Here is a 13006-nt window from a genome sequence, read left to right on the forward strand (position 1 = left end):
AGTGCAAAGTCCTGTACCTGGGGAGGAACAACCTCATGTGCCTGTATATCGTGGGGCCACCCAGTTGGAAAGCACCTTGGCAGAAAAGAACCCGGTGGACACCAGATTGAACAAGAGCCAGCAAAGTGCCCTTGCTGCAAAGAAGGTGAATGGTATCCTGGGCTCCACAAGACAAAGTATTGCTAGCAAGTCAAGTGAGGTGCTCCTTTAGTCAGTGCTGGGTCTAGTTCTGGAGTCTCCAGTACAAAAGAGAATGGATATACTGGAGAGACTCCAGCAAAGATGACTAAGGGACTGAAGCATCTTCCATATGAGGAAAGGCTGAGAGAGCAGGGACTGTTCAGCCTGGAGACAAGAAGGCTCATAGGGGACCTCAACAACGTATAAAAATACTGGAAGGGAGGGTGTAAAGAAGATGAATCCAGGTTCTCCTCAGTGGTGTCCAGAGGCAGTGGGCACAGACTGAAAGACAGGACGTTCTCTCTGATTCTAAAGAAACATGTTTTACTTGTGAGGGTGACTGAGCACTGGAACAGGCTCCTTATTGAGCAAGAACTACTACAACTTACTGCAATCACTAACAGGATTTTGTAGACTTCACATATAAGAAAACCAAAGAGTTTGCCTCAAGTCACGTTCAAAGAGAGAAGTTAATTCTATTATAATATAAACATAACCACCACTGGGTTTGCCATATCACCTTTTAAAGAAAATATGCTGCACATGGTGCCATACAGTATACAAATAGACAGCAGAACTTCTTACTACAAACTCTTTCAGTAGTTTCCTCTATTAATACTGGGAAAATCTAAAAATTATAAACTTGCAACAAACATATATAAATGAGAACATTAAAAGCATGCAAGAAAAACTCTGTCTACTTTACTACTCATTAATAAAGTCCAGTCATGTCTGTAAGAATGGCATTACAATGACCTATGTCCAATATTGCCAACTAATAAGAGGTGATAATGGACAAGACTATAGATATAGAAGAGACTTGTTTCACACAACACTTTCACTTCAGCAAAGAAACTGAAGAATGCCCACCACATTTCTAGTAACCATGGGAATAATTCAAAAGCAATACAGAGATTTGTTCAAGCACTGAGAGCACCTCATACATTTTTAGACTGCAAAGTTCTCATTGTTTCTGAGCTTCAAAGGGGAAAACGGAAAACTTACAGATGCATGTTGAAACTCAGAATAGAGAAAAAGTTATATTTACATCCATTTACCGTGGAGCACTGACCGTACGTAGAGCCGCAACAGCAACCACACAGATCATTATTCAAATATCTAACAGCAGCCACCTTTTTGGCATGCACTGTCTCTTGTAATAAAAAGGTAATATGCTACACTGCCATTCACTGAGAGCATCTGGCTCCAAATATTCTATTGCATTTAAAAATTACGCAGAAACCTTAAAGACTAGTTCTATTTCCAATTCTTTTTCTTCCCCCTCCCAGTTAGTTCAAAATAAATGTGAGGAAGAATGATGTATACAACTTGCACACTCTACAGAAACATAATGTGCAACCCTTCTACATAAGTTAAGTGAATTGCTTAACTCTAACATATTTTTTTTAGATAAACACGATCCCCTTTTCCTGCAAGCAACTGTCACACAATGTTCCTAAAGGTATAAAATTCCATGTAGGAACAAGTCAGAAAATTTCCTTCTAATGATAGGAGAGGCAGCAAAAAACTTTACTGTAGTCAACTACTACAGACATTGTAATTTTTATTATTATGTGCAGTCTACTGCCACAGTTACGCCAACGATGAGACTAGTATGATGTCAGTTAGGTTTATAAATTCACATCTAAAATAATTTCAAATGACTGAGCAACTCTGAATGCTAATAAGATTAGAAATGTGATACAGTAATTCTAATTAAAAGTAAATCACAAACAATTTAGAAAGCTGTATAAGGTAATGATATAAATTACAACATAGCTACTTAATCAAAAGTTTGCTAAAAATTTTGCAATTCATGATCAAAATCATGGACAAATAAGTTTCCTAATGTAGTCCCTAAACCCTTCTAATCACTTGATATACAAAGACAACCAAAAGAGAAAACATTGAGTAACAGCTGATATTACACAATATCATTAAGGACTTTTGTATGAACATTTGAAATGACCAGGCTCCATTGCATTGTGGAAGGATACATAACAGTATTGCAAAAGTAAATAAATGGTCTGTTTTAAAAAAGAAGTATACAGGGAAATGTTGCACTGCTCCAGTTACGATGCAGGAACGAAGAATAACTCAAAACATTTTTTAAAAAGCGTAAAGTTATTAAAACAATAAAGCAGCAATTAACACACTGAAGTTTTTTGAATGTTTCTGATGGAGAATAAGATTCAGGAGACTCCAATTAATGTTTGACAGTTACTACCTAACAAGGTCATTTACACACATGAAACAGAAATGTTTACAGATCATGTTAATCCTCTCACTTCAAGGATCCAGTGTGAAAGCGCCCTGCTGTGCAGTGTTCTATAATTGAGACAAACACTGAAAGAGTCTTATATTGGCTATTTAATAATTGACCACTTATAACTGAGACAGAACATCAGGCTACACAGACCACTAGTTTGATCAATTACAACCAATTTAAGCTTTAGGTATTCTACTGATCTGCCAAAGAACAGTTAAAAATAATTTTAAAATCAGGGAAAAAGCTTCCAGGAGTACGCATAATGAAAAATAAGGTCAAGAATACATTAAGGAAAACACTGTGCCACACAGATCCACAGTCTTAACTTCTTGTATCATTTCATATGCAAATAAGCGTTTTGATGTTATATACAAAACCTGTTACAGCATTCAATTATGTCAAGTTATGCACTGTATGGTTCATTTCCTATTAAAATGGCTTTTAACTCAGGAGGTTTATGGGGTCTCAATAGCTAAAACTAGTTGCAAAATACTGATCCTAAATAGCGATTGTCAAAACACATTCTCTCTATTCTTTTAATTAAACATTATAAATGAAAATGTGAAATGAAAATTTTTAATATGCAAAACATAACATTTTAGATAATTCAAAACAGGATCAACAGTGTGTGCAGCAAATTACAAAACAGCAGGAAAACAGAGAACAAATATGTAGAATAAAAATGCATGACTGGCCCATGTGGAAGAGAAAGCTTCCCCTCTCCCCATTCTGTTCCCTCCAAAAATACGTACCTGCTGAATGTGCTTACTAGCTCGTTTCTGAGGTTGGTAGATAAGCCAAGTATATAGGACTGGATCCACATTGATCGCTAATCCTTGTACACTGGACAAGAGTACTGCACCTAGATAGCACAGAAAAGAAAATGTAAACGATCTTCTAAAGAATCGCCATACATGGGCTCAGTTTTCTTGCACACAAATCATCTTTGATGCAGACTTCTATTTGGATTAGACTTACATATATATTCATTTAAAATTCCAGTTAAGAGTAACAAGACAAACTTCAAGAACTTCCTGAAAGTGAGAAACTTGCCAGCACTACCAGAGCTATGGCCATATACACAAAAAAAGCAGAGAATTGCATTCTGATTTTGCTTATTACAATTTTTAGCCAAAACAAAACGCTTGTTTTCACAAAGTTCTGTGTGTAGCTGAATACACACAACACCTTTCCTCAGATTCTCAGCCAGCAACAACATTATGCAAGAAATGAGTCAATGAGACCCTTGACCGAAAGAGGAGAATATAAAACATGACTCTCACCAACTTCAATGAAGAAAAACTTAACTCTAGGACAGTCAGTTCTTTTAATAAAGACGGGTCTATCCTAGGTTTGTGTTATGCCCAAAGCTGCTCAGAACAAACATGTTTCATGTAAATGCAGTCGTGGATACTCTTTAGTGGACTAGTTAGATAAAATAAGGAAAATTTTTGAACTGTACAGTTGGCGGTTTTGGTACCGTGAGCTCTTAGGATTTTATCTCAAGTTGTGTAATACATCTTTTTTGTTTAAATCTCACCTTTGACGTCCTAGGATTGCAAGTCAGGACTTCATTTCTTAAAAATAAGCTTCTAGTTTTCTTATGCTTGTGAAGAAAAACTTACATGGAAAACACTAAAGCTCAAAACAGGAAAACAACCTATTCTCAGGATCTAGAAATCTTAGCAGATACTTCAAACCAAGCACACTAAAACCCAATTTATGAAGCATTATTCCATTGAACCTGCATTAAAAATCTGATGATGTATTAATTTATTGAAGCTTTTATTTTAGTAGTACAGATAAAGTATCTATTGCAGAAGAACTTAATTAAAGAATTGCAAAATGCAGAATAAATGGATTAACATAACACAAAGGCTTCAATTATATTGAAAAAGCATGGCAAGTAGTAACAGGCAGTTATCTTCCCACATAAGCTTTGAAATCTTACAGCAAATAAAGAAATGAAATAATGAAACAAATTCAAAACAGACACCCGGGTTACTGGAAGGTCCCAAAACCAAGTTCCAGAGAACTTACAGTAACTCAAAGAACCATAGTTTCTAAAGAAATATATGCTATAATACTCTGTAGTATACAATAGAAGTATAATCATAAATTATATTTACTATATTACATTTATTATCTTATTATAATTATATATTATATTTAATATATTATATTTAATAATAATATTTAAAACTCAGAAAGCTTGTCACCTAGTTCAATGTACTTCCAAAAAAACAGCAAAAACATGCCTCGAAACATGTAATACATCACAAAAACTGTTAATGAGGAAAAAAAATAATGAAAGGGATAAGTTATGAGGTTATTGTATACAACTAAATTTTAAAACCAGGTCAATTCCAAATGGCAGAAGACCCACCAACCTGGGGCAGTGCAAGCAAAGCCTGATGAGCTCAAGAGGAAGATGGCAGTCAAGAAACACAAAGATAAATCATCCGCCTTGCACAGGCTCAGAGCTGGAACACACGCTGTGAGGAACCCTTATACACACACCCGGCTATGTGATCTGATGGTTTTAAATGTCAGTAATAAACCTTAGAAATAAATCTGCAAACTAAGGCAAAGCCGATGTCGACTATAAAGTGAAGGGGTAAGGTGCAGGTAAGAAGCGCAGTGAATGTGTCTTGCAGCAGGAGCTGGAGGGGACTACAAAAAGGAAGCAAAAGGTAACGGAGGACTGACAAAGTATATGCTACAATCATTAACTTTTATAAGATAACTGGATGCCAAAATAAGAGAATCCTGCATCTTTAAGAGATACTGCATGTTGTCAGCAATACTTAATGAAAGATTTAATGTATGTGTGATATGACAACCGGGAGTCAGAGACCTCCCAAAGAGTTAGGAATAAAGTCAGTCTACATGCAAAGTCAACAAAGAAATCCCACATTTATAACAGACTCCTGAAAAGGGAGAAAAATATACAGTGTTACTGTAGCAAATGATGCTAGTTACTCAACTTAGTTTTAGCTAATTTTTGCAGCAGATATACTAAGAAGTTCAATACAATTAAGACATGCTTTGAACTGAAACTATCTTTTCACTGCAATGAAGTCACATTAGTACAATTCCATAAAATTCTAAAGTAAGGTAGAACAGAGATCAAAATAGTTTATTTTTCCACTTGTCTTTTGTCATTGACAGCTTGTGGCTGGGAGAAAAAAAAAGGAAAAAAAGAAAAAAACACAAAAAAACCCAACACAACAACAAAAAGAAAAAAATACACCAAAAACAAACAAACAAAACCAAACCAAAACACAAGACAAAAACACAAATCCAAACCAGTACAAGTAAGCAATTACATTTTTTTGCCTTTCAATTTGACTGTCAGGTAACTTTGTCCTCCTACCAAGCCAACTCTGTCCCATTGAATTACTGAAATTTACTGCTGTATTTGCTACTCAGTCATTATAATAAAAGAGCAATTTAATCACCTATGTGAAGTTGTATTCTGTGTAACAGCTGTCTTCAAAATAACTATGTAGTCAAAGAATAATTTCTTACAATTGTCTCCTCCCATCCATAAAAACCCCCAACTCTTAAACTTGTATTTTCATGTCAAGAAACAAGAACCACCCCCCCGCCCCAGTTTTCAACAAAGATCTCACTGATGTGAGGATCGAGCTTTAAGTTGGCAGCAGACTCCTTACACGTCTAAGCAAAAAAAATTAATTGCTATTTGGCCTCTGTTAAAATGCAATGCTTGAGTTTCCTGGATTTCATTAAGATTGTGGTGAACTTTTTCTCCCCTCCCCTTTTCTCCTTTTAATTAAATTTACATTTCAGAAAAAAACAGACCTTAGTCCCATACCACACCAGGTTTCCTTTCCAGATCCCCATTCTTGCCAAAGCCATCTATTGCATCTATCTCGTAAATGATTAGGAAAATCAGAATCAAACCCAACACCACATACTCTTTGAACATTTGAGAATTTCCTCAAAGTCATGGTGTCATTTGCCAGTTTGGGTCAAATCATCTCTTTCCTCCCCAACTGCTGTCCCTCTCCTGAAGGCAGGAATGGAGGCGAGGCTGGAGGAGGACCAGGAGGAGCAGAGCACAGCTGTGCTTGGCACTCTCATCCTGCAGATGAGCTTCTTGACAAGCCTCCTCGGACAACGACAGCTGCAGCAACAGCTCTCAGCTTCCCAAGGGACTGGGGGGCCCGCAGAGGACAACCTGGGGCCTCCTGCACTTGGGTCAGCTCTGCTGCTACCTCCTCCCACCTTGAGTGCAGAGCAAAGGCTGCTGGAGGAGCAGGGAGGAGAGCGCCAGCCTTGGGCTCCAGCCCTGCACTCTCCTTCTAAAGGGAAAATCAAGCATCCAGTAAGTGGGACAAAAAGGGAATATGGTGCACTTCTGGTGAAGCAGAAGAGGACACCTAGGGGATGCAGCTGCTGAGAAGAGAAGCAAGAGGTAAAGGCAGGATAGGTGAAATGGGGCAGAGTCGAGCTGCAGGCTGGTGGTGCTGAGGGATGCTTGGTGGTGACAAAGAAAACAGGACAGCACTTCAAAGATAACAGAGACAGAAGAAAAGGGAGAAGGCAGCAGGATGGTGAAAGAGGAATGCTGAGGTAAAAGAGCACTTCGGGAAGAAGGCAGACGGCAAACCCAGCTGTTTTTCTGGAGATGTAAGAGCCTTGTGAAAGAGCAAACTGCACTACTGAGTCACTCCCAGCATTTTTGGTGAGAAAAATTTACTAGGAAGAGTAGAAAATTATAGTTCACTCATATATCTACTTACTGAAACTCAGCATCTAATACAACAACAACATACCATGATGCACTAGACATTGAGAAGCATCCTTGCTATTTCTATACAGAAAAATGTTTTATCTCTGCAATAATAAAGGATAATCCTGGTAGAATTGTTTCTAAACTCTGCTCTGTGTGTATGCAGTACCCAAACACACTCATATTGCTATTTCCAGAAAAAAACTTTCAGTAAAACATTTAAGATAGTCCTCTATAAAATGAACTGAAAAACCTTTACAGGAAACCAAAGTTCTAGTTAATGTGCAATTTCTATTGGGGAGGGATCACAAATATGAACAAAGGGAATGATCTACAATAAAAACTAATTCTGACAAGTTTTGTTTATTTTTAGTAACTAAGTAACTAAAGAAACCATTATACCATCTTGCTATATAAACTGCATCACAAGTTATTTTAGCATTGAGCTCATGACTCTTACATGTCTCAGACCACAGGAATGATAAGCAGGTGCTGATACAGGTTGAGTTAGCATCATGGATTTAGTATCCAATTATTTTAAAGGATAACGGAAAGAAGAAATCATCTTTTCACTTATTATCTTGCGTTTTGAAGGGCATTTCCACAAAGGCATACTATAAAAATGCAAAACTGTGCATTACACCCAAATGAAGAGTTCTCTTTTTATAAAAGTATATATAGGTAATTAGTTCTTTCTGCTAGTTGACTCAGAACAGATGCATTGTAAATCACTACATGTGGAAATACCCAACTCTGTTTAATTTTAGCCTGGGAGTCAACTAAGGGAAAAGAGTGCTCTTTACTACTCTGCTCACTGCCAAAATGGCTCACTTACCAACATTCCAAACAGGCTTTACCAATTAGCTATCCCATGGCACCACTGCCATTTTCAGTCACATCCCAAGCTGAAGAATGAGAGCTGAAGTAAGACTTCAAGATTGCACTTACGCAGCATAAAAATTAAACATGCAACCTTCTTGTCTACTTTGGAATATCAACGACAAGCCAAATATGATTGTCTTGCAAAATAACCAGTTTATCTGAAAGACAGAGCTCTGCATTTCATCCCAAATTGCCGCGTCAGACAAGGGAAACAGATATTTCAATCTACATCAAAGTTTACGGGATTGTAAAAAATTATTTTTATATTATGCCAGCCACAATAAGTTAATAAATTTTGTCTAACTACTGATATATATGTCTGCATGTCTCCCTATTCAAGGTTGACTTGAATGATTACAGATGGTCTTTAATATAAACATTATCCTAATTTTATCTCAAAGAAAAATCTCCAAGTATGCTGTACTTTCAGAGTTTTACGTTCACCAAGTGCTTAAATAATTCTAAGATCAATTGGTTTAGTTGCTTAGACCAATATTAAAATATTTTATTAAAACAGAAGTAGTGCGGTAACATTTTCCCATGAACTAAGGCACCTTGGACTGTAACATCAAACACAGTTCTCCTTCATACAACAGTTAGTCTTTGCTCAACCATACACACACCGGAATATCTTAACACTGTTCATTTGGGGGTGGGGGAATAAAAAGCAGCTTTTGATCTAGGAAACATTCAGTAAGAAAATACTTCTGCTATCATGACCCTGTAACTTTCCTACTGAGGTTTATAGCAGAACAGCATTACGTGCTGAAACAAAAGAGGTCAGCATCATTAGTTTTCACTTCAAAAACAGAGAAAGTGAGGCACAGAAGTGAGGTTATTAAATCACATAGCAGCACCCAGGGATATAATTCAGATATTAAAATTATGTGCCACAGCTAAGTACCTAGTGTAACTAGTAGCAAAAACAAACGTAGGGGTTTGACTTGTGTTAAACATAACCCTAAGTCACACAGGTCTAATTTCAATTGAACATTCTGATAAGCCATTATTAGGGTTAAAGAAATATCCTATCTCCATCAATATGCATACACAAATACTCACAAGTACCGAATTACGTAATTATAACATGGAATTATAGTCAAAGACATAAAACAATGAGGCAAAACATGAAACTGCTCAACGCATTGGTTAACATGAACAGCTGTATATCAGGCATCATTTTTCTAAAGCACAGGGAGCCACAGCTCTGTAAATCAAGTTGAAACAAGGTATATCAAAACAAGGTGTGGAGAACAATGCTCAGGTATTTACGCCATCTCTGCCCTTTCATGTTAAGAACGGAACTGAGTCTATCTTGTATTTTGTCTTTCTTACTGAGGAAAAACATTATGACACGCTGAGATGCAAGTTTTCACAAAAATGCTACAATATACACATTTAACTTGTTTGCTATATGTTTTTGGGAAAAAAAAAAAAAAAAAATCTTGAAAGGCTGCTTTGTTTCCCAAAATTTGTTTGAACAAAACTCTAATTTCCCTTAGAGAATATGGTGATGTGGGTTCAGGGAAACAATTTAATTGGCAATAACAATAAAGAAAAATAGGAAATGTGTAAACAGCTGTAATATACAGAAATGTCAGCTTTTTACTGAATCACCTCTGTGACAACATAACAGCAATATTTCTATGCTGAGCTGCATAGCATCTCTTTCATTTCTAGGTTTTTAATGCAAGAACGTCTCATTCAAGTATCATTTCCTCACATTCACTTTTAGCTCCTGTTTCTATCTTTAACCATCACACTTACTATTGTGTAAACAGAATAAGAACAAGCAGCTCTACATTCAACTGACAGAAAGTACTACACAGAGAGAAAGCAAGGATATATTATCATGACTTCAAAACCATGTTGTCAGTGAGTGAATAAAATTATATGAACATTTAAAAAAAAATGAACCATTTAGAACACTTGGTTTGTTTCATTCATTTAAAAAAAAAGAAGGGGGGGGGGGGGAGGCGGGCAGAGGTGAGGAATACAGCATTCAAGCTGCCCAGAGTTATGTTTCTGCTCAAAAAACACAGGGTGGCCCAAAGCAACTCAGAGCAGGGGCTGTTAGTGGATACAGCTCTGCAAGCAGGTGGGCAGAAACCCAGCAGAGTTTACAACTGATCACTGTGGTTTGCAAAGGTATCAACCAGTCTTTGGTCTCTTTGTCCCCTTTTTGCCCAAAAGTCCCACTAGAAAGCTAGTTAGCACTTGATGTTGTAAACCTGGTCTGTGTTTTTTATGAAATGTCATGGATAAGATCTGCTCTGCCAGTGTTGTGACACTTTCACATATAGAAGAGTTAGTTCTCAGGCTACCAACAGTTCTGCCTCTGTAACTGACACCACCACGATTACATGTATGACAAAGATTACTTAGACCTCTAATGCCAGAAACTATACTAACTTGATCATATCTGACCGAGTTTTCAAAATGCTAACATGGGTTTGAGAATTTGAGCTCTGTGACAAAAGAACTCAAATAGGTATTGCAATGTCAAGGCCGTTTCTTTGCATTTTCCATACGGAACCAGTACAACTCACAGTCACTTTCTCTTACGGATCAAGAGGAGACTGTACATTTAATTAAAGTAAAAAGTTGTTTGGTGCTTTGAAGAAACTATGGGGCAATTTCCCTAATTTTTTGTTTGCTCTACTTGGCTGAGACCTCTTCAATCCTCTTTTAAAGGCCACACAGGCTATTTTTCAGATTACAAGGACTTCTTAGTCTCATTTGTAAAATGCTGTAATTACATGGAATGGATTTCTGATGAACTGTTTAAAAGACATCTTCTCAAGAACACTAGAAATAAAATGTTTGTATGGCTATTTTCTGTTAAAGAATTTTGCTAATTCCTACATTTAATTAGACATGTGAGGAATAGGGCAGGAAATCTCTTCTTTCATTTGATCTCAGCAGTCTAGTACTACTTCTGGATCATATTCTATTCTGCAACAAAAATGTAAACAAATTGAATTATAAAATAAGAGATACTACAGCTCAAACCTAGTGTTCGCCTAAGGAATCAACACGCATAAGGACAAAGCAGGTTTAGTTACACAGTCTACAGGTATTCCCTACAAAAATTCCACCAGGTGTTTCATCAAAGGCTTTTAAAAAACTATGCTACCTATAGGAGATAAGAGAGGAAGTTGAATAGATAAATAATTTGAGATTGGATATATTAATTCCAAGAAAAGAAACAGTAACAGGAAAACATGCTAATTTTCACTATGGAAGATGGCAGAGCCCTGCAGGTACCTGTGCTACCCAAGACATTCCGGGAGATCGATGTGGTGGCCAACTCTGCTGAGCTACCCAGAGTATCTAAGAACAGGGCCGAGTAAAGAACTCTCAGAGTATCCCAGCTGATTCAATACAGATAAACACACCTTTCCTACTGGTATCACTGCCTCGTATCGTAACTGTGCATGTAAAATGATAACTGAGCTGACTGCTTTGATTCAGAAAACAAGATTTCTGTTTATTCTAGAAAAGCATCAGCTCAACGTTCACTAGAAAGGAAGAAACAGGCAATAAAACAGAAAATATAATCTATACCACTGCATAAATCCACTGTGTACACAGAGACTGAGAACACTGCATGCAGCTCTGGTCAGTCAAAAGGGTCAGTTTGAAGCATTTCAAGCCTGGAAACTTTTGTTTCACAATACCATTCATTCACTATTTATGCTCCCTGATTCACGCTATGCTCCATGCCAAAAGCATTATACATTCTCCAAATCCCAGAGCAGAGAGCACAGTAATAAAAATGTATACACACGTGTATCTTGAATTTCGCTTACTGGTTAAGTAATTTTCTTCCTTTTTAAATGGTTGCCTATTTACTGTAGTCAACTCCAAAGCAAATGGGTTTTGAACAACTCCAGGTCTAAACCACCTGCATGAGGACCTCAGAGTCTGAGACAAACTGCAACAGCTGAACCTCTTTTCCAAATGCAATATTATTTGTAGATTTTTATTATTGCATTGTTCTTGGCATGTACACAAATGTTGAAGTACCATCAGTAGCTGCATTTTACATACTGTTTACACAGACGTTAATTGATGAAGATACTGGAGTCTCCAGATAGGCAACAAATGAGTTCTAACCACTGCAGATAATCCTGCAGCACAGTTTGATTAAAAAACCCTCCAAATTCCACACAAAAACTGCTGCAGAGAGACCTTCAGCTGAAGGCCAAAGGGCCATGGAGAGGCAAGGCACAGAGAAAACACATGTCAATGGACAAAGACCTCTTGCAAGACAGTGAGGGAAATAACGTTTTGACAGAGCAATTGCTGAGTAAAATCTTGGGATTTGCTTGTGGAGGAGCTTTGTCCAAATACGACCTGCTCATGGGTATTCTCAATCCCCTTTGAAGGAATGCTGTCTATCGAGAAGACGGTTCTATTGCAAAGGGAAATCCTCATCCTGCATGTTTTACTAAATGAACTTTTTATTCCTTGCTGAACAACAGAACTGCAAGAACAGTGAGAATCACACAACTCCACACCAGTCAGATAGTGGACTGAAACTAAAGTATCCCGATGGACAAAGGATGGATCTTCAAGGTATAGAAGACCTGAACACTCCAGTTGAGAGCTGGCACAACTGCAGGTTTAGGATGATAGCTGACTTGGATGTTTTCAATAAGGGATATACAAGGTTGAGAAACTGACCAGTTACGAGATGGTTTAGTGCAAGGCTGATCAGGGTGCAAACTTCCAGGGTTTTAGGTGAATAGTTAATACAGTGCAAGAAAATATTGGAGAACCTGAGGCAGAAGTCTCAAAGCTACCATAAATAGGCTGGGTTTGAAAGGCTTAATCACACAGAACCATTCCTAGGCTTGTAGAGCACCTGTAAAGTCAGAAATACTGCAGGAAATCAGAAGAGAAAGGCAGAT

The 13006-nt window shown here is 37.3% G+C and overlaps 1 protein-coding gene across 10 annotated transcripts in view; it reads right to left on the reverse strand.

Annotated features, from left to right (window-relative positions):
- VPS13B (vacuolar protein sorting 13 homolog B) overlaps positions 1–13006 on the reverse strand; it is a 449354-nt gene that overhangs the window by 248531 nt on the left and 187817 nt on the right. For all 10 annotated transcript variants that reach the window (XR_011737362.1, XM_065830344.2, XM_065830342.2 and 7 more), the window contains one exon: positions 3202–3311. Coding sequence is in view for 9 of the 10 variants with exons in the window: in XM_065830344.2 (XP_065686416.1) it covers positions 3202–3311 (110 nt within the window). In the remaining variant the exon portion in view is untranslated. The remainder of the gene's footprint in view (positions 1–3201; positions 3312–13006) is intronic.

The sequence above is a fragment of the Patagioenas fasciata genome, chromosome 2 (genome assembly GCF_037038585.1).
Source record: "Patagioenas fasciata isolate bPatFas1 chromosome 2, bPatFas1.hap1, whole genome shotgun sequence".
In the NCBI taxonomy this organism is placed as follows: Eukaryota; Metazoa; Chordata; class Aves; order Columbiformes; family Columbidae; genus Patagioenas; species Patagioenas fasciata.